The sequence below is a fragment of the Dendropsophus ebraccatus genome, chromosome 2 (assembly GCF_027789765.1).
Source record: "Dendropsophus ebraccatus isolate aDenEbr1 chromosome 2, aDenEbr1.pat, whole genome shotgun sequence".
NCBI classification, from domain to species: Eukaryota; Metazoa; Chordata; class Amphibia; order Anura; family Hylidae; genus Dendropsophus; species Dendropsophus ebraccatus.
Genome location: NC_091455.1, coordinates 26,209,873 through 26,230,309, shown reverse-complemented (window position 1 = coordinate 26,230,309; position 20,437 = coordinate 26,209,873). Strand labels below are relative to the sequence as shown.

The window sequence follows — 20,437 nt, the reverse complement described above, 5'->3', positions numbered from 1 at the left end:
CAAAAACATTGCTGTAAGTAGATCAAACAAGCAATTTAATAATACCCTACACTCAACAAAGAAACAATAGATTACGCCTTACTTCTTTTAAGAACTAAATAATGACAATATAAAAATAGCACTTTATTTGTTGTTGATGGCTTCATCACACTCCTACTACTTCGAGTTCTACCTCTTATTATGATTTTCATGATTATTTTCACAGTCAAATTAGTACAGCTTAAAGTAACCAAGAACCAAGACATTAGAAAGAATGAATTGTATTATGTAAGGCTGGGTTCGGTTCACACTACCTGTTGTCTGTTTTTGCAAGAAAAGTATGAAAAAACGAATGCATTTGTGTGCATTGGTTTTTATACATTTTTGTATTGACTTTGATTATAAAAAAGGAAAAAAAAAATCAAAATGCACCCTTTTTATAACGTACACAAAAATTGGGTCAACGCGGATGCATACAAATGCATTGCTTGCAACCATCATAGTGGAAAACAGTGGTGGTGGTGCACTGTGCTATTTGAGAGGCATGCCACACCTTTGACATGTTTCTGCTGTGGGGCAAAGCCCCTAGTGCCTGTGTATCGCCTGGAGGCTAAAACTTAACCTTTATTTTTATCAGATAAAAAACATGAGAAGTGTATCGACAAAAAATGTGCAGTAATGTATTAAAATAGAATAGGGTGGCTCACTCCTCTCTTTTGGAGTATAGGGAGTTATAGCTTATCATAGGTAGAGATAGCAGTTAGGCTAGAAACACCTCGGCCGTAGGTGCTAAAATAGTGAACTCAAAAGTTCTATCGATTTGACATAGCGTGGCAACCAAGCAATAAGCACAAAACACCCGTGGTTGCCCCTGACTGCTAATGTTGCTCTCTTACTAATCTTCCACATACAATATGCTGAAAGATAAGAGCGTGTCCACGTGGGAGCATTTAGGCAAATTAGTACATTTCTTCATAAGTCATGCGCACTAATTGCTGTATATGACCTGAAGTCTAAGTGCCCTATCATGCGCACAAACTACCTTGACTGTCCTAGAGACTATGTCCAGCGTCATGCGTACTAACCCTCCAAAACACTCAAGAAGTTAAGTCCCAAGACATGCGCAGTAATACCCAATAACTCCAATTGAGTCTATGTTTAAAGACATGCGCACTTTAGGGATGTGTTCCTGAAAAATTTCTAAGTGTCAACGGAAGTTACGTACCAAGAGCAATCAATCACTGTTAGACCTGCAGAACCAATCAAATTCAAAGAAATACGTGCAACTATCGCATTGGTGTAAATACAAACTGAAGCCTTCCCTAACCTCGTTCTGAGTCCATCCACCCCTTAAAAAGGAGTGGATTTGGACAAGTAACTAGATTTGCCGATACTTTGAGAAAGCCAGTGAGCTACCGGCGAAACATGTCAGAAAAAGGCAGCGGTACGTTTTTGGCTTAGGATATGGGTGTTTGCTAGTGGGAGAAATATATGCGTATACAAAATCGTATTAAGCTGTCTGTACTCAGACATTAGTGTGCTCCCACGTGGACGCGCTCTTATCTTTCAGCATATTGTATGTGGAAGATTAGTAGGAGAGAAACATTAGCAGTCAGGGGCAACCAAGGGTGTTTTGTGCTTATCGCTTGGTTGCCACGCTATGTCAAGTTGATAGAACTGCTATCTCTACCTATGATAAGCTATAACTCCCTATACTCCAAAAGAGAGGAGTGAGCCACCCTATTCTATTTTAATTCACTACTGCACATTGTTTGTCGATACGATTCCCATGTTTTTTATCTGATAAAAATAAAGGTTAAGTTTTAGCCTCCGGGCGATACACAGGCACTAGGAGCTTTGCCCCACAGCAGAAACATTTAAACGTGCCTCCTGGACTAGGCTGGGATCCCCCCCTCCAAACCTTTGACATATCACACAACCCACAATGACGGCCATCTAGCCTGGTGCTCTCTCATCCTACCTGGGACTCTAAGATACAGTATAGCAACATAGTGTCACACTGGGGCATCTGGGGCCCACCAGTGGAAATGATCCTGGGGGGCCACCAATAAAAAAACTGTGAGAAAAGACATGTCAGTGAGTGTTAGTGCAGGTTCTAAAGCTGGGGCCCCACCGGAGGATTCTCTGGTCCTCTGGTGGGCCAGTCCGACACTGAACATAGAGCTGTTACAAACTTGTTGGCTTGCTCTACATCTGTAGATTTAGGGCTAAAACACACTGAATTTTAGCCCGGATTAATACAGCTTTTAGCACACATTTCAACACTCTCAAACAAGTTAGAACCAGAAGTCTCGTTTGTATTAGGTCTGATTTGACAAATCTGATCAATTTTTTAAATCTGGAGCAAGGACTCATGTCAAGGGCAAGAATGTGGTGGCTGGCCCAATCCAATATTAGAATGCAAAAAGATGTGTATTGACCAATTAAAATAAACCTTACAGTCATAAATTGTATAGATGTGGTGGTACTAAGTGCTGCATGCTAATAGCATTAAAGGGGAACTCCAGGTAGAGGTTAAAAAAAAATTAAACTTCTGCAAAAGCATATAGCGTTAATTACCTGTCTACCCCAGTTTTGAAACTACCAAAACCATTTGTTTGGGGGTATTTTGTTCTGTATTGTGTTTCTGTCCTTCCTGGTTGAGCAGTTACCAAAATGCAATGCTTTCCCTCAGCTGATCATCACAGTCCCCCACCCATCACAATCAGTAAAATTAGTGCTGCACCTGCTTCTGGCTGGTCAGAGATGGTGAATCACTCAGGGGCATGAGCATGTATAGACTTGCACTTAAATTTACTCTATTATCTCTTTATACGTACAATAAATCTCCATTGGAGACTAGAGATGAGCGAATCGGGTCCATCCGAGCCCGAACTTTCGGCATTTGATTAGCGGGGGCTGTTGAACTTGGATAAAGCTCTAAGGTTGTCTGGAAAACATGGATACAGCCAATGACTATATCCATGTTTTCCACATAGCCTTAGGGCTTTATCCAACTTCAGCAGCCACCGCTAATCAAATGCCGAAAGTTCGGGTTCGGATGGACTCGAGCATGCTCAAGGTTCGCTCATCTCTATTGGAGACCATGCCTAGGTTTCCCAATGCTTGCCGAATGTGGCAGCAAGAAAAATTGCAATCAATACTCCTAAAATTTCAAAGGTCTCCTGGTGTACCATTTTACTAAAATGGGGGGACATTTATCAAGACTGACATACCAGAATACCAGACCATGATTAAGCGCAGAAGCGTGAAACGCGTAGGTGTTTGCTTGCCCACCATGGGTTTTTAATGCACGAATAAAAGTTATATTTTATCCACTACGTCCCGGAGTGCCGACTTCCCAATCCCCCTTCTCCTCTTGCTGACATACCAGAATACCAGTCTTAAAACCCATCCACCTTTTCCCAGGCTGGATTTACTAAGAGGCACCTCTTAGTACAGACAACCAGTCCTGCACCCAGTGCCGGCATTGTGCGGTAATCTACACTTGCTCTGAAGCCTAGTTAGGCCTGTGTTCAGGTGTAGACCTTTATAAATCAGACGTAAGAGAAGGCCTTCTCCCCGCCTTGTCGTGCCGCCCCTGCCCGCCCATAAGGCAGGATAATACGGGAGATACAGCAGCCATGTGCCACAAAAAAAGGGGTGAATCTGCCCCTTTTAAGTGCCATATGCCATGAGCGCACAGTGATAAATCTTCCCCAAGGTGTACACCTGCTCAATAAATGTGGGCCAGCTCATCCTTTAGGCTATGTTCCCACTACAGAAGTGGACTGGCATTTCTTGGGAAAATCCCTCTTTGTATTATTAATGATAGTGATCATGATCATTATTTACGGCCATTATTATTAATTGACAGCCATCTTTTCCAGATACACTGTATGTTGGCCCTTTCCAGTAGTGGTAACATTAAAGTACTCATTCACATTGGTATTTCTGGGACTTGGTAATAAATCTGCAAAAAATAAAAAATCCAAAGCACCGTTCTATAAAGTCAACCGCTCGATATCCCTTCCTAACTGTATGCTCCAATTATTTCTACTGTTGAATAGTTCATCCAATTTTTTTTTTTTTTTCGGTTTCATCAGCGCTATTAAAATAGGTCACTGAGAAGAAGCCTGTAGTTCTTGCTTACCTGAATAGCTGCCAAGTCTTGGAGCATTGTTGTCACCTCCATCATAAAAATCCAACGAGTCCCAGTTATGTTCTGTTGCGAAACTGACAACCTGTACCTAGGGAATACACAGAGAGACAGAATATTCCTGAGCTTCAAAAACACTTAAGGAAAAAAAAAATCCAGAACAGCATGTAAATATAACACAGTGTACTATAAAAGTCACAGCGATTCATAGACTATTTATAATCATGAAACCATACTGGCATGAACCTATGAACTCTCAAAGAGCTGAAGAATTCAGGATATGCACAATAATGCATTTTTTAAGCATAGTTGTAGTCCTGCTTATTTGACCACAAATTAGAGATGAGTGAAGCTAATCTGGCGAATCAAGATTTGTTGCAAATCGTGCTGTCAATTTGCTTCGTTCTGTGAAGCGCATTTGTTAAGGAGATTCGCAAAACAACAAAATGGCGGCTGCACATGCTGTCTGGAGCATCAGTGGGTGGGAGAAAGGAAATAATCATAATCACTAGCACCAGTCCAATCAGCTGCAGGCCCCTCTGATGTCAGCTCCTCCCTTCCCCCTCTATATAAGGAGGTTCGGGAATGGAGGTGGCCGGTCGGCTGTGTGTGGAGGAGAGAGCAGGATGGCAGCAGGCAGTTAGAGCAGAGCAGGGAGAGACTAACAGAGTGATATAGGGACAGAGAGGAGAGGAATGGCGGAAATTGGATGATTGGCTTTTTTTTATTGTGATTTTCTATTTTTGAAACTCTTACAACAGCATGCTTTACCAAATTTGCCCTTCTGTAATAGCCCCAGTATTGTAGGTACTATAGTTATGGCTGTTGTAATGAAACTTGTTAAAATTATATTTGTAAATCTTAACGAGATTGACCAAAAATTTGCGAACCTCGCAAAACCAATTACCGTTTGCTTTGCTCATGTCTAGTCAAGACAATCAATTTTTTTACATGATTGACAAAACATAAAATTTATATTTTATAAGGGAAAGTAGGATAATATATCAAAAAGATAAATGATGAATGATCATATAAATGAGTATACTCCAGTCCTTAGTAGAGTGTTCACAAACAAATCTAGCCAGAATCCTGCTCCACACTGATGAGGGGCAACACCCCGAAACAGCTGTATGTGGATGGTTACCTAGCCTTGGTTTATCCCTTGTCATTACATTGACTTATAGGGCCACTTAATATGGTGGATTTGGTGGTTTCCTAACAGGAGCTGCCCCTTGGCTGGGTCCTTCCCGGAGGGATATCTGGCTAGTCCTGTGTTTTGAGACTCTTCAATGAGGCTCCACGGGCTCTTCTTTTGCATATTCATGTTTCCCAGGGGGCAATGCACCTAGGACTTCACTGCATTGAGCGCTTTCACTAGCATCCGCCAGTGTTGTCGTTTGGCTGGTCTCCCTGAGTTCAGCAATCTGTTTCTCTTATGGCTCTACTAGGCATTGCTCCAAGGGGGCAATGCACCTAGGACTTCACTGCATTGAGCGCTTTCACTGGTCTCCCTGAGTTCAGCGATCTGTTTCTCTTACACACAAATCTAGGTCACTCCCCAATGAAATGAATGAGAGTAGCAGATGGAGTTCTGCCATAAGAAGACCCAGCAGGCATATCGATGAACCCAAGCTGAACTTGAGAGTGGAGTAGATTAATGTCCACACAAGTTCCAGTAACTACTAAGCAAAGAGTTGTCCTGGCACTAGGGGGACACTAGGGAAGAATGAAGACTGTAATTTATCTGTAGTGCTCTGTAATAGAAGAGATAAGTTTACTGACAGCCCTATGGAATAAATAATAATAAAGGAAGACTGGAATGGAGTCAAATAATGTAAGAGTTGCCTTGGGAACTTCAGTGATATTGGTTGATGGAGGGGAGCCCAGGACTGGGTATACACATTACATCGCTGTCTGACAAACACTACTTTGGTTGAAAGTTATTCTTCCTGATCTCCCCATATGCAAACCTTCAGTGCAGCTGACCATGCAAGTGTTCTCAGCCGGGAGAAGGGAATAATTTATTGCTAGATTATTCTGTTTCCTAATAATTTAAATTTCATCCAAATAAAAAAAAGTGATTTTGGTTTTTGCAAGTTTTTCACAGGAGCAGGGACTATTTTTCCAAGGCAAGAGTAGCTGCTCCTGTCCAGGTACTACAGTGTATACATTACTACTCAGTTACGTCAGGCAACGTAGTACTATATTCATCACTGCTCTGCACCATGCTCAACGGATGTTAACTGAGTGCCAAGGCGAACAATGTATGCTCTGCCATTCAGCGTACAGGAGTCCCTGATCCTGTACTAATCTGAACCTGCCCCCACATCTACATCAAATCCAATGGTCAATTCAAGCTAGCCTCTCTCATCTCTAATCCAGACTCCTCTAGTCATGGTCTATCTTCCGTGAGCACAAAAAGGATTGATCATGTTAAAAACCCAACTGCTCGATTCTTCTTTCCTTTAGTCTCTGTTATGAGTCAGGACACTTCCATACCTATTAGATGGTTGGCAGGTTTGTCTGTCAACCATCTAATAAGTACAAACCAAGCACCTCTATATCTGAAACCCCCTCACAATATGAGCCTGTTCTACCATCACGGATTAAAAAGTTGCAGTATTGAAGCATAGGGATCCCAATACACATTTTTTAACAACATATCCACATTTGATCTTCTGGATTCCTAGGCATTAGAGATGAGCCAACCTTGAGCCTATGGCTATTTCCATGTTTTCCAAGACTACCTAAGGCTGGATTCACACACAATGTAAGACACCAGCCGTTCTGTGACACGGCCGTGTCACAGAACAGACGGTGTCTGTGAAGTTCATCAACTGAGCCACAATGCAAAATCCGTCTGGAGCCTGCAGACACTGAGGATCCTGGCCGGAGTGTATACTATGTGTATACACTCCGGTCGGGATTCCATTGAAATGAATGCAACACGTACTTTGAATTAATCATGGCCGGTATTGCAATTTGCAACAACGGCCGTGATTAATTTAAAATATACGTTGTGTGAACATAGCCATATGCTGCATCCAACTTTTGCAGCCACCGATACTCAAATGCTGAATGCTTGGATTTGGACAAACCTACTAGGCATCCATTCATTACTGTAGCCCTGTATCTAAGTTATCTAAGAGACACAGTGGATTGTTGGCAACCCAGGACACATGTACACAGTCCCCAACCCTCTATCTCTGTCCCTATAAAACATCTGCAGGATCCTTTCAGTGATCTCCTCCTAACCACTACTTTGTAACCAATCATCTGAATTTCTTATTTTAGTATGCCTATAACATCATCTTATTGGTGAGTTTGTTCCCATGTTTTAAGGGGCTGCTCGGGGAGCAGAAAACGGTTGAAGCATTTAACTGCCCAGTGCCTATTTCCTGTAGTTCCACGTCTCGAAAATAAGCCTACTGGCGTATATCCAGATCATTGTGAGTTGTAAAACAATACCCTCATGCTATTTTTAATAGCTGCACAATGTTGTTGATGTTGTTAGGTGTTTTTTAATATAAAACTGTTTTTGATTCTAGGCTATTCCAGTGGAGAGGCATATAACAGGATGTATAAACTTGTTGTGATACTAAGTATCGCTTTGTAATACAAATTTTTAAAATGAATGTACAATTTTTTTAAAATCTACTTTTAGGCTGGGTTCACACTACGTATATTTCAGTCAGTATTGTGGTCCTCATATTGCAACCAAAACCAGGAGTGGATTAAAAACACAGAAAGGATCTGTCCACACAATGTTGAAATTGAGTGGATGGCCGTCATTTAATGGCAAATATTTTCTGTTATTTTAAAACAATGGCTGTTATATTGAAATAATGGCCGTTATTTACCGTTATATGGCGGCCATCCACTCAATTTCAACATTGTGTGAACAGTTCCTTTCTGTGTTTTTAATCCACTCCTGGTTTTGGTTGCAATATGAGGACCACAATACTGACTGAAATATACGTAGTGAGAACCCAGCCCCAAACGTTGGGTGGTAGCAGTAAGAGGTGACATTGGACTTTAAATTGGTTAAGTTGGTGGCAGCAGCAGAAAGACCCATGTCGCCCCTTACTGTCGCCACTCAATGCATAATAGTAACTAAAAAAAAATGTAAAAAAAAATAAATAAATACATTCATTTTAATAAACTTATACAAGATCATATAAAACTATATTAAAACAATGTATACTTTTTTTTTAGTTGTCACTCTCCGGAGTACCCCTGTAAAGTAGAACTATGAGCAGGTTAGACAAATCTACTGCACAAGAGACACTGAGGAGGAAGGTATGTCTCTTATCTTCCACATCGGTGCCATTCTGATGCAATTAGTGATTTGCTCCATGGTCTGGTGAGACTGTTGGGAGCACTGGGGCACCCATTAGAACTGCCCACCCCCCCATAGCGCCAATCCAGGGGGGATATGGGGACAGGCAGTGCTCCTAACAGTCTCACCGGACCGTGAAGCACATGACTAACTGCACCAAAACGGTAAGACACATACCTTCCTCCTCGGCGTCTCCTGTGCAGTAGGGACATATCAACAGGTTAGATTAGTTTAGCCTGCTGATAGTTTCCCTTTTAAGATGAAAAATAATCTTTCAAAACATTTATTTACTTGCAGCCACCATTGAGTGTTTAGCTCACTTACTGAAGATGGATATATTGATATGTAATGTTAAATGAATGTCTCCACCTTTACTAGGCTAGGACAAGTGGAGACCCCAAGGTGCCATAATAGCAATGTGTGGTAAAGTCAGAGTTGTATCTATTTCTGCAAAAAATGAAAGAATGACCCCCATGAGCATAGGTTACGTTCGAGATTTTACGAGATTTTCCGGCCATCGTTGCCAACGCCCATCAAAAAGACGTCCAATATCTGTTAATGATGGCCGTCTACAAGCATCATGAAAAATATTGCGGTGTGAATTGAGCCATAAACTATAACCATTACAGAAAATGCGTTCCTGTTTCGAACAAAGACGACAAAATAATAGGTGCATTAGTTGTACGTATTCCTAATTCAATAGGACACTATAATACCCAATATCTGCAGCCATATTTTAGGCATCAGAACCTGTGCACTATGGATACTGACTGCTATCACTTCATTGGCTTTATGAAATTATTTTCCGTCATCATAGGAAAACGAATGTGACAAGTGTTTGAAAATATCTTATGATCTTACTTGAATGCCTGCTCCCTCCGGCACAGTGATTTTCCATATACAGTTCAAATTGTTGTCATATGGCTCAGGGTAGCCAGGAGACAAAATTCTCCCCTTGCGCTTTGTTAAAATTCCTCCACAGGGCACTAGAATGAACAAGAAAATAGAAGACAATGTATATATAGTATTAGCTGACAGTTATTGTTATTTCTTACCATTTGCACAATCTGTAATAGAATGTGACAGCTGAGTAGCACCATACAGCATAGTTAGGAATTTCTTACTATGTGTCATCTAACGATGCAGGTTGGCATTTGTAAAAGTCGCTCAAAGGTGCAATTTTGCTCTAAAATCTGAGGTCAATAAGTGATTAGAAAATATTTTAACTCAATCACACAAATGTCCTAAGGTAAAGGTCCGTATCCTGGTAACAGATTCCTTTAAAACCTTCTCCAAACAAATTTTTGACAAAATTTTTACTATTTCAATCCTCTTTGAAGAGTCATAATTTCTAATAAACCAATTAATTAAAGCGGATGTACCATAGTGATTTTTTTTCCACTACCTTGCCGATGCCGGCACGGGGATCCTAGTGGCACAATCCCTTTTTCCCGAGCTCGGTATCGTTTTCTCGGCTCCCTGTAATGATATTCCCTCCACTTGGTGACACGCATCAAGCATGGCTGTGTCATAGAGGGGAGGGGATATTGTTATTTTTTTAGGCATTATTTTTCCATCGGAACAGCTGTACGCTTTTTATTTTCTTTTAAGAGTCACGTTTGATTTATAGTACCATTACCTTTATTTATTTGGAATGGGGAAAAAAATCATGATTGTACCATGGTTTCTGGGGTGGGGGTAGGTTTTTTTTAGTTCCTCCCACATTAGGGCCCTATTCCACAGTAACAATAATCTGCCGGATCAGTCCCATTTGGCCCGATTCGGACGATAATCGTTCGGTGGTATAGAGAGAACGATCAGCCGATCGTGTCATTGGCTGATCGTTCATTTAGGGCCAGACCTAAAATCATCGTTCCCTCATCGCTCATCGCTACGGTTCAATAGCGGTGCGCAGCGAGCGACCGACAATTTGAGAAGAAGCAGCAGCAGTAATACATTACATGTCAGGTCTTCTTCCCGCGCCATCTAGCTTCAGAATGGCCTGTCAGCTGACGGAGCGCTCAGCCAATCACAGGCCGGGACCGCCGCTGCTACTTTTCTACTGTAATTTAGCATAAATCAGGGCAACATTATCTATCCTGTACTATGAACACCACACTAGTGTTGCCATAGATACAGTGGGGTGGGGGGGCTTGATGAACAGCAAAGGGGGCTATGGTAAAGTTAATCCGCCCCTGACTACAAGGGCTGCAAGGACATCAGTAACAATGTCCCTGCAGCCCTCGCTCAACGATCATCGGGCCGTGGAATAGGCCCAGTAAACTAGCGTCGATCGAGCAGATCGGCGCTCGTTTACATCGTTGAGCGGGCCCTCCTCGGCCCGTGAAATAGTACCCTTATGCGGTGACTGCAGATTCTCCAGTCTGGTTCTGAAGTTTTTCAGCACCCACCCTATAAAATGACACCCGGCGTTTAAGACGACCATTGACTTTTGAGAAGATTTTCCTGGGTTAAAAAGTAGCCTTATTTGCTGGAAAAAACTGTATGTGATTGCACAAAGTTGTGGAACAAATATTTCTTCTGAGTATATGCTTGTTATGCTTATGGTTGCTTATTATGCCTTGGCAGCTTCAGGGTTAACCTGCTGCTGTGCAGGTGAGCTGTGTAGAAAATCAGGAGCCGGTCTCATCAGCTGCTGGACTGAGTCCCTGATTTTCCATAAATAAAGCAGCAAACAGACGCTGGCTATTAGTGTTCGCTGATTGTGCAAGCTGAGAAATATGGGAGGATCACCCACCACGGATTCCACTGCTCGCCCGCATCACCGCCCCTGTGCCATAAACTCCATTCTATGTGGAATCTGCCTGACCATAGAATGGAGTCTATGGTACAGGCGGAGATGGGGGTAAGCGGCAGAATCCGTAGTGGGTGATCCGCCTAGATTCCTCAGTGTGCCCATACTTTAACTGTGCAGAATCAGGGAGGTTATCATTTCATAGTTTGGACAGTTGCTTATGTGTTGATACCATTTGTGCTTTAGTACCATATCTGCTTTTGATACCATATGTAATTTTGTTTACTTGTGTACTTTTTTTTATCTGGAAAATGGAGGTAATCAGAATTTGCAATAGGGGAGGGATTTTTTTTTTTTTTTTTTTAACTTTTATCTTTTTTTTCAGTTTTATTCAGTTCAGTTAAGGCCTATTATAAACAATTATTTGATTGCCTACATGATCAATGTGATGCATATGCATTGATCTATTAGATCGGAGCTCTCCTAGTGAAGTCTACCTCAAACAGACTACCAGCAAACCATTCATGGAAGGCCTTAACAATAATGACTGAACAGCAATGACAGCTGTCAACACTGTGTAGATATCACAATCGCTATTGATCGCTGCATCTAAACAGTTACATGACCGAAGTGATCTTTTTTTTTTTTTTTTTTGCCAAGTCTTACATTACAACATAGTTGTTATAAGTTAATATATACATTATAATCCCTTTAATTCCCCCCCCCCCCTCCTCTTCCAGGCAAGGGTATCTCAGTATTTGTGATAATAGTCATCTTCGTACTTATTGTATACTTTAACCATTTCCTCCCATGCTTTTACCTCAGGGGCTGCTACTTCCAACCAGTTTTTTACTATAAGCAATCTAGCTACAAATAATCTTTTATGTAGACATGTTTTTTTCCCTTCTACCTATACCCTCCAGTTTCATCTCTGCTCCCAAAATAATCACCCATGGGTTCCAAGGAGTCTCAATCTTTAGTCCTGTATTAACTTTTACCATTATCCCTGCCCAGAAAGGTCTTATTTTGGGGCACTCCCAGAAAATATGAGCCCAATTGGCCTCTTCTTCATCACATCTGGAGCACTTGGCTGAGTTCCTTTTGCCAATTCTCTTGAGGAAATGAGGTGTATAATATAATCTATGCAGGATATTAAATTGCACTAACTGATGGTTTTGATTTAATGAAACTAATCTCACATTACTAAGAATTCTCTCCCAATGGGAGTCATCTATCTCCCCGAAATCTCCCTCCCATTTCACTCGACTCCTATTTGTGATGTCCTTCTGCTCTAAATCCAACAGTTTTTTATACAGAACTGAGAGACATTTTTGAATCTTGACTCCCTGGATTATTAATCTTATTATTTCTGGAGTCTGAGTTACTTTAAATAAGTCCCTATCCTCCATCTTAAAGTACGCATTCTGCAATTGGACATACTCGTACCATTCACATCCTTTTAATTCGTATTCACCTTTTAATCTAGACCAAGATTTTAACACTCCCTCATGGAAGGCGTCTCTCACTGCAATAACACCCGCTTCTTTTAACTTCCCACTTAGATTGATTTTATTTACCTCCACTATTCTACTATTATTCCATAAAGGAGTTCATTCTAATGATGTTTTAATGCCTGTTTTACTTTTAACTATATTCCAGATTTTAATCAACATCACCACTGATGTGTAAGATTGCCATTTAGCCTCTAGCAGTATGCCGGTCTCTAATACTTCAATCAAGTCTGTATAATATTTCCCAGCTTCTTTTAAAATATAGTTATATAAGTCTACACTACCTCTTTTCCAAAGTAGACACAACTGTGAAGCTACAAAATACGTTTTGAGATCTGGGAATGCAAAGCCCCCCCTTCTACGAGAGAGGCAAAAGAACCGTTGTCGGATACGTACCCTTTTTCTCCCCCATATTAATTTATTCATAATACTCTCAATCCTTTTAAAGTTCTTATCATCCATCCACAGGGGAGTGGCGTTAAAAATATACAGTAGTTTTGGTAACACAACCGACTTAGCAAGCATAATTCTATCTGCTTTTGTTATATACATATCTACCCATACTTCTACTTTTTTGTTTATCTTTTTTTATTACCGGTATTGTATTATTTTTATGAAAGTCCTGAGGGCTGGCTGAGATCTCGATCCCTAAATATTTAAATGTTTCCCCCTGACCGAAGTGATCTTTATGCACTAATATTTGTAATATCATTGTTGTTAGTAGTAGTTTTAGCATGCATCTGCATTGTCTGACATCTTGCAATGCATTTCCTTTAGTTCTGTACATGTTTTGTACAAAATCGAAAAATGTCCCAGGGATGTTTAGCGAAGCAGTTAACCATCTGTACGGAGTCACTAAGCAAACTCCTTCTCATCAGCAACAGGTAATCTTTTCTTGATGTTAACACCACATTCGCTGAGATAATGACACTGTATGCAAAAATAACAGCTGTAATGGAAAGCATTAGAGCTTGGTGAATGTCATGTTTTTTCCCCGATAACATTTCATTATCTACAAATAACGGTAAAGACTTTTAAGCTGCACTCCTGAGATATCTGGGCATTTTAATCACTTGAATATATTTAGCATATTTTAATTAGTTTATTTCCTATGTATCTCGCGAGCTTTGGTACCTCGGCCCAGGAGTGTATTCTATAGGTAAGGATTCTCACGGTCTAATTGCCGAACTTTGGGTATTATCTGTTCCTGAATCTAAAGTTCTCAGTCAGTTTCTTATTATACTTGTCAGATTATCAAACCAATTCAAGGTCTAGGTATTGAGCATTGGATATTGGTGTTTTATACATGCAAAAGTTTAAAGAAATTTGTCACCTACATGAAGACGATCAGTGATCAGTGAACTAGGCCTAGTTTACACAACGTAAAAAAAGGGTAAAATATGGCCATATATGGATAAATACGGCTTGAAACAAGGAACACAATCATCATTTCCGGCCATATATATATCCAAATACGGCTGTATTTTGCCCTTATTTTTAAGTTGTGTGAACTATCCTCATATAGACTCAATGGCCCTGATTCTAACAGTGTCTTTACTCCCCTTTTAGATTCAGGGGTTTAACTATATGGTTGACTATCCGTTCTTTTCACCAAATTGTCAGATGAACTTTATTTCAAAATGGTGTGTGAATTCTAGGCTAATAGGCTGTGCTTTCGAGGTTGAATGGGCTGAATGGTGTTTGAAGAGGGGCAAGTATAGAGCCCCTAATCTAACGTCCTTAGCCTACCATTCACATCCCATATTGCAATAAAACTTCTGCCCATCTGGAAAAATAAATAAATAAACTTAGTCACCCAAACAGTAAAGCTTCTATATCTCAAAAATATGAGAGTAGAAAGTAATAACATAAGTAATAAAGAAAGTGATAAAATAAATAATAAAACTTTTTTTAAATGATCACAGGTCCTCTTAAGTGGGACTTAATCTAATACCAGTTAAAGGGGCTGCCCTAACCTACTACCAGGGGTTGTTCATGTGATAAGCAATAAAAAAGTAGGGAGCCCATCTAAAATTTACTTTATGCCATAATAAGATATATAGACCGGGGTTATCTTCATGAGGTAAACCTATTAAAGGAGAACTCAGGAGAAACCAAAAAATATGGTGCAGATAGGGGGGTTTGGGAACATAATAAATAATCTATACTTATCAGTCCCTTGCGCCTGCAGCACTGCATCACCAGCTCACTGACTTCCACTGGGACCCAGTTTCTCCTAGGATCCAGTGGTGACAAGAAGTGCCCGATCAGCCAATCAGTGACTGCAGCAGTGTTCTGCCCCAAATGGGCTAAATGGGCATTTATGAGCCAGGTCTTGATGTTGCAGGAACTAGAGAAGGCCAGAAGGGGTCTGTGAAAGGTGACTCTGCACTGCAGGGGTATTAGGACAGTTATAGGTTTATTGTTTTCCTGCACCCACCTGCCCACACTGTATTTTTGTCTAAGCCAGAGTTCTCCTTTAACCCCTTCAGGACCGGGCTAATTTTCGTTTTTGCGTTTTCTTTTTTCCTCCTTGTGCTTAAAAGGCCATGGCACTTGCATTTTTACACCTACAGACCCGCATGAGTCTTTATTTTTTGCGTCACTAATTGTACTTTGCAATGACAGGCTGAACTTTTGCATAAAATATGCTGCAAAACCAGAAAAAAATTATATGCGCAGTGAAATAAAAAAAAAAACCACAATTCTTTTTCTTTGGGTGGGTTTTGTTTTTACGCCGTGTGTCCTATGGAAAAACTGGCATGTTATATATGTTCCTCAAGTCGTTACGATTACAACGATATGTAACATGTATGTAACTTTTATATTATCTGATGGCCTGTAAAAAATTCAAACCATTGTTACCGAATATATGTTCCTTAAAATCGCTCCATTCCCAGGCTTATAGCGCTTTTATCCTTTGGTCTATGGGGCTGTGTCAGGTGTCATTTTTTGCACCATGATGTGTTCTTTCTATCGGTATCTTGATTGAGCATTTGTGATTTTTTTGATCGATTTTTATTAAAATTTTTCTGGATTTGATGCGACCAAAAAGCGCAATTTTGCACTTTGGGATTTTTTGGCGCTTAATCAGGAATGTGATTAATTAATAGTTTGGGCGATTACATATGCGGCGATAGCAAACATGTTTGTTTATTTATTTATTTATTTTTATTTATAACATGGGAAAAGGGGGGTGATTCTGACTTTTATTAGGGGAGGGGGCTTTTTATTAATAACATCGCTTTTTTTTTACTTTTACACTTATACTAGAAGCCCCCTTGGGGGACTTCTAGTATAAGTGCACTGATCACTCATTGATCCATGCTGTATATAGTCATACAGCATAGATCGATGAGATAGGCACTTGTTTGCTTTTGGCTGCTGCAGCCGAAAACAAACGAGTGCCGAGCCGGGGACGGCGCCATCCTAGAGCGGTCCCCAGCCGGCAGCAGTAACGGAGATCGCTCCTCCGGGACAACGTCCCGGAGGAGAGATCTCCCCCACTAGACACCAGGGAAGTGCTGCATCCGGTAATCGGATGCAGCTGTCATCTTTGACAGCTGCATCTGATTACCTTATTAGCGGGCACGGCAATCGGACCGTGCCCGCTAATAGCCACGGCCTCGGGCTACATGGGGCACCCGGTACCGCAGCGGTTCAGAGAGGGGTCGCCGCGCGGCCCCGCTCTGAACGCCCGCACCCGAGCGAGGACGTACAGTTACGTCCTCGTGCGGGAAAGGGTTAAGGAGAAACAACTCCTATGAGAAATTATAAAACAGCTTTCTTCCAAAACCAGTGCCGCACTTGTTCTTAGGTTGTGTGTGGTATTACAACTCTGCTCCATTTTCTTCAATGGAACTGGGGTGAAATACCATAGAAAAACTCACAACATGAGTTCTACTGTCTCTGGAAGAAGGCAGCTATGTTTTTGTATTCCTTAAGTTTGTCAGCTATATTTATTTAATAAAGGTTTTATTTTTTATTTTTGGTTTCAAATGGTCCATAAAGAGGGGAGTTTGTTTGGCCTTTTTCCTTCGCCATTCTCTATGTTCTTTATTTCATAATAACAGTCTTTAATGTACAAATTATCTTTATATATAACTGAAGAATATTTATTCTTCAGATAACCCATCTAAAATTCTATATTTTATCTAAATTATTTTAGCTATCAAATCTCTTAAAAGAAAAAAAAAAAAAAAAAAAAAAGAAAGTCCCATTCGATGTTCATTCAAGAAGCCCAACTCTAAAAAGTCTCAACAGATCAAAGGGTTTACATTATAGGAACCCTCAGAAGCCGGCATTTATTTGCATTTTTGCTCTAGTGAGGAGGCATAAAGCAATGGATCCTTTTTAAGGTACCATCCTTCATATGCTATATTTCATATAAATTTTAATTATTGTAGTGTACCATAGACTTCTACCTCTCAGAGGTGACATCCATGGTATATTAATTTTCTCCTGAGTTTTGCTTTCCTTCAGCTTCAAAGAAATAACCCACCCAGACATATTCTTTTCATCTAAAAAAAAAATTAAATCTAAATTATCATTTTCAGCCGTACTTTTATATTTCATAGGTATAGAAAAAACATACAGGACCTTACTGTAATACAAAGAAGAAGGGAAGGTGGTGTTCATAGAGACTACTAATCTAAGATTTCCATAGAAACATGAAGGCTACATCATAGTTTCTAATATAGTTATACCTGTAGAGTTATATACTCTCAATATTTTTGAAAATACAGTATATAAGCAAACTTGCCTTCTTCTCCCGATATTCTGCTCTTTCCCTCCCACTGTTGATAGCTTGTTATCTAGCTTACAGAACACCACTCTGCTCTAAAAGCAGTGGTCCCACAGATCGAATTTATCAGATCAGTGATATATATTGATATAGTGTAGATGTGTGGAGATATATTACTGTATAATTGCCAAATTATTGTATATGTAAAAATATTTACCTCGATGCGCGCTAAACTAAATTAGATTATATACGCTAAAAATATACCCTTTAAATGTGCCAAAAATTACAAACTGCTCAAGTTGCAACAACTAGAGGGCACATCACTAGTGAAGCTCACTTAAAATTTTATGGATAGGATTTTAATTAGTTGACTTGATGATTTTTTCATCATGGTCTGATCGTTGTGACGCTCTTATTGGTACCATTTGAGTAGCTCTCTCACTGTGAGATGAGGTTACTAGGTGTCACCCTTGCAGTTTTACACATAGAAGGTGGGCTGGTGGTTGTAGGGAGAAAAGGGTTGCATGGGATGTTTCAACAAACAGATATCTCATACAGTCCATTTTATTTTTGTTTTTCTTTTCTTTTGTGTATCTCTGTAATTGTTATGTAAATTACTGTATTCCATGTTTTACTGTTTAAGGGAAAATTGAAATATAGAATACTGTATGTAAGTCAACCTCACATTGTCCTGTGTTTATTGAGTGACTAGGGTCATACAACCCATGAGACATGTAAAAGGCTCATTAAATAAACACCAATCTGCTAGATGGGGGATAATGTCTGGCATAAGGCTGCCCATGTAAAAGAACTCTAAGGGTGGTATTGCACAGCCTGATGATCGGGGTAAGCGAGGGACAGTCTGCTAGATTAGATGGCTTGATTATTGTGAACCCCTTACGTTGTTAGTGATGGCTGTGCATCCCTTGCTTTAAGGCCAGGTTCACACACAGTAAGACATCGGGCATTCTGTGACCCGGTGGTGTCACAGAGCAGCTGGTGTCAGTGAAGTTCATGCCGGCCAGTACTGCAGTACTAGCCGGATGAACTTCATTTCTGTTGAATTGGATGCGCCCGCTTCCAAATTCACCAATTCACAATAGCAGTTTTTCCTGCTACTGCTAGGATTCCTGGCCGGAGTGTATACTATGTGTATACACTCCGAACAGGATTCCATTGACTTCAATGCAACGTACATTTTCTATTAATCACGGCTGGTGTTGCAATTTGCAACAACGGCTGTGATTAATAAAAAATATAAGTTGTGTGGACATAGCCTAAGGCTATGTTCACACTACGTAAGTCTCCGGACGTAGCGCGTTCCGTGAATAAGCGGCCGGAGATTTACGTAGTTTGCATACAATGGAAAGTATACGATGTACGGCTGCACAGTTCACACTACGTACGAACTTACGCCCAGATCGTACGCAGCGCCGTAAAAAATGAACCAGACCATTGTTTAAGGACGGAAATGCCGTAACTTACGCCCGTAGCGTAACATGCGGTCCCGTACGGAGTGGTGATTTCTCCATTTTGCAAGCTTTTTGTGCTGATCCAAAAGGTTCTGTAGGGTGTCCGGGGCTAGGCAAAGATTTCCAAGTAAAAGACCGCTGTCAGATCGCTACGTAGGGCGCTCGGGAAGCGTAAGTAGACTACGGGCGTAAGTTCGCGCTATGTACGTAGCTGGCTGCAAGTAGCGTAAATCCCCGGCCGGAGCTTGGCGCGTATATGTCCGGCCGCGAAAATATGCGGCCGGACATATACGCAGTGTGAACATAGCCTAAAGGTGTAAAATAATAAAGAGATGTATTTACCTGCCTACACTTCCCCGGTTTGCTCCAACCTTTTTCTCTGGGATCCCCCACTCACCTCAGCCCCCACGGACACTTCTGATCCCATCTCTGAAGTGACAGACCACTTAGCCAAGTACTGGCATAGACAGGACAGTGCCACAGCAAGTAATTGGTTGAGCGGCTTGTCACTTGGTGGCTGTGGTAGGTGGAGAATCCCAGAAACAAGCCAGGAGGACACCAGGGGAGTGAGGAGAAGTAGGCAAACCTCTTTATTATTTTCTTTTCCTCGCACAAGCTGTCAGCATTGCAGGTCCGGCAGCCGATGGTTTTCAAACTTGTTGGAAGACAATAAACCAAAGATTGGCTCCTTGTCCTTTTTACACGGAGCAATATCTCCAAGATTCTGCCAGATTGGGCAGATAAGCGCCCTGTGTATTAACATTTTATGTATTTTGGTTGACCAAATATCTGACTAGTAACACCACACGCTTCACATCCCACTGTAAATCAATGTAGCAAAGCCAAGACCATCCAGTGGAGATAAACAAAGTATCCATCTTGATTAGGAGAAAATCTAAATTGTTGCCATTATGATAGTCAAGCATAAAAGAAAAAGGAATGGTAGCCAGGCCCAGATAGTCTGCCTGCCTTCATTAGCCTGAAAAAAACAAGATTGATGTGTTGCATTGTCATTAGCATTAGGAGGTAATATATCATTGCCTTAGAACAGTATTATCAACTCCTTCAGAAGCTTTCCTTAAATGCAGAGAGACTGCAGGAATATGTAGAACAATACAACTTAACCCTGTAAAGATTACAGCTGTAATGTCTTGTGCCATGCATAATTGATCACATCAGTGGGAGACCGGGTGGATATAAAATCAGTGACATTAAAATGCTTAAATAATTACCAGCAATGGCGGGGCGGGATGATGGATGACTGATATCTGTAAGTAAAAGGATCTCAGGACACCCGAGACTCCCAGCAATTTAATATAGGCTCCTGTATAGTTCATTTAAAACACAGATCAAGCTCAATCTCATCCTAACTGCATATATTATCTACGGATTGATAAATAATTGGATTTGAGGCCCTTGTTTCATTTCATTATACAAAGCCGTACATCATAGATTGAATGACTTTATTCCTTCATCTC

General features: G+C 40.7%; 1 protein-coding gene across 1 annotated transcript in view; it reads right to left on the bottom strand.

Moving 5' to 3' along the window:
* The window catches only part of CSMD3 (CUB and Sushi multiple domains 3), a 467,563-nt gene that overhangs the window by 195,992 nt on the left and 251,134 nt on the right, over positions 1 to 20,437 (bottom strand). The window contains exons 24-25 of the mRNA XM_069959625.1: positions 9,339 to 9,463; positions 4,133 to 4,229 (exon numbers count right to left, since the gene is read on the bottom strand). Of these exons, the coding sequence (XP_069815726.1) occupies positions 4,133 to 4,229; positions 9,339 to 9,463 (222 nt within the window). The remainder of the gene's footprint in view (positions 1 to 4,132; positions 4,230 to 9,338; positions 9,464 to 20,437) is intronic.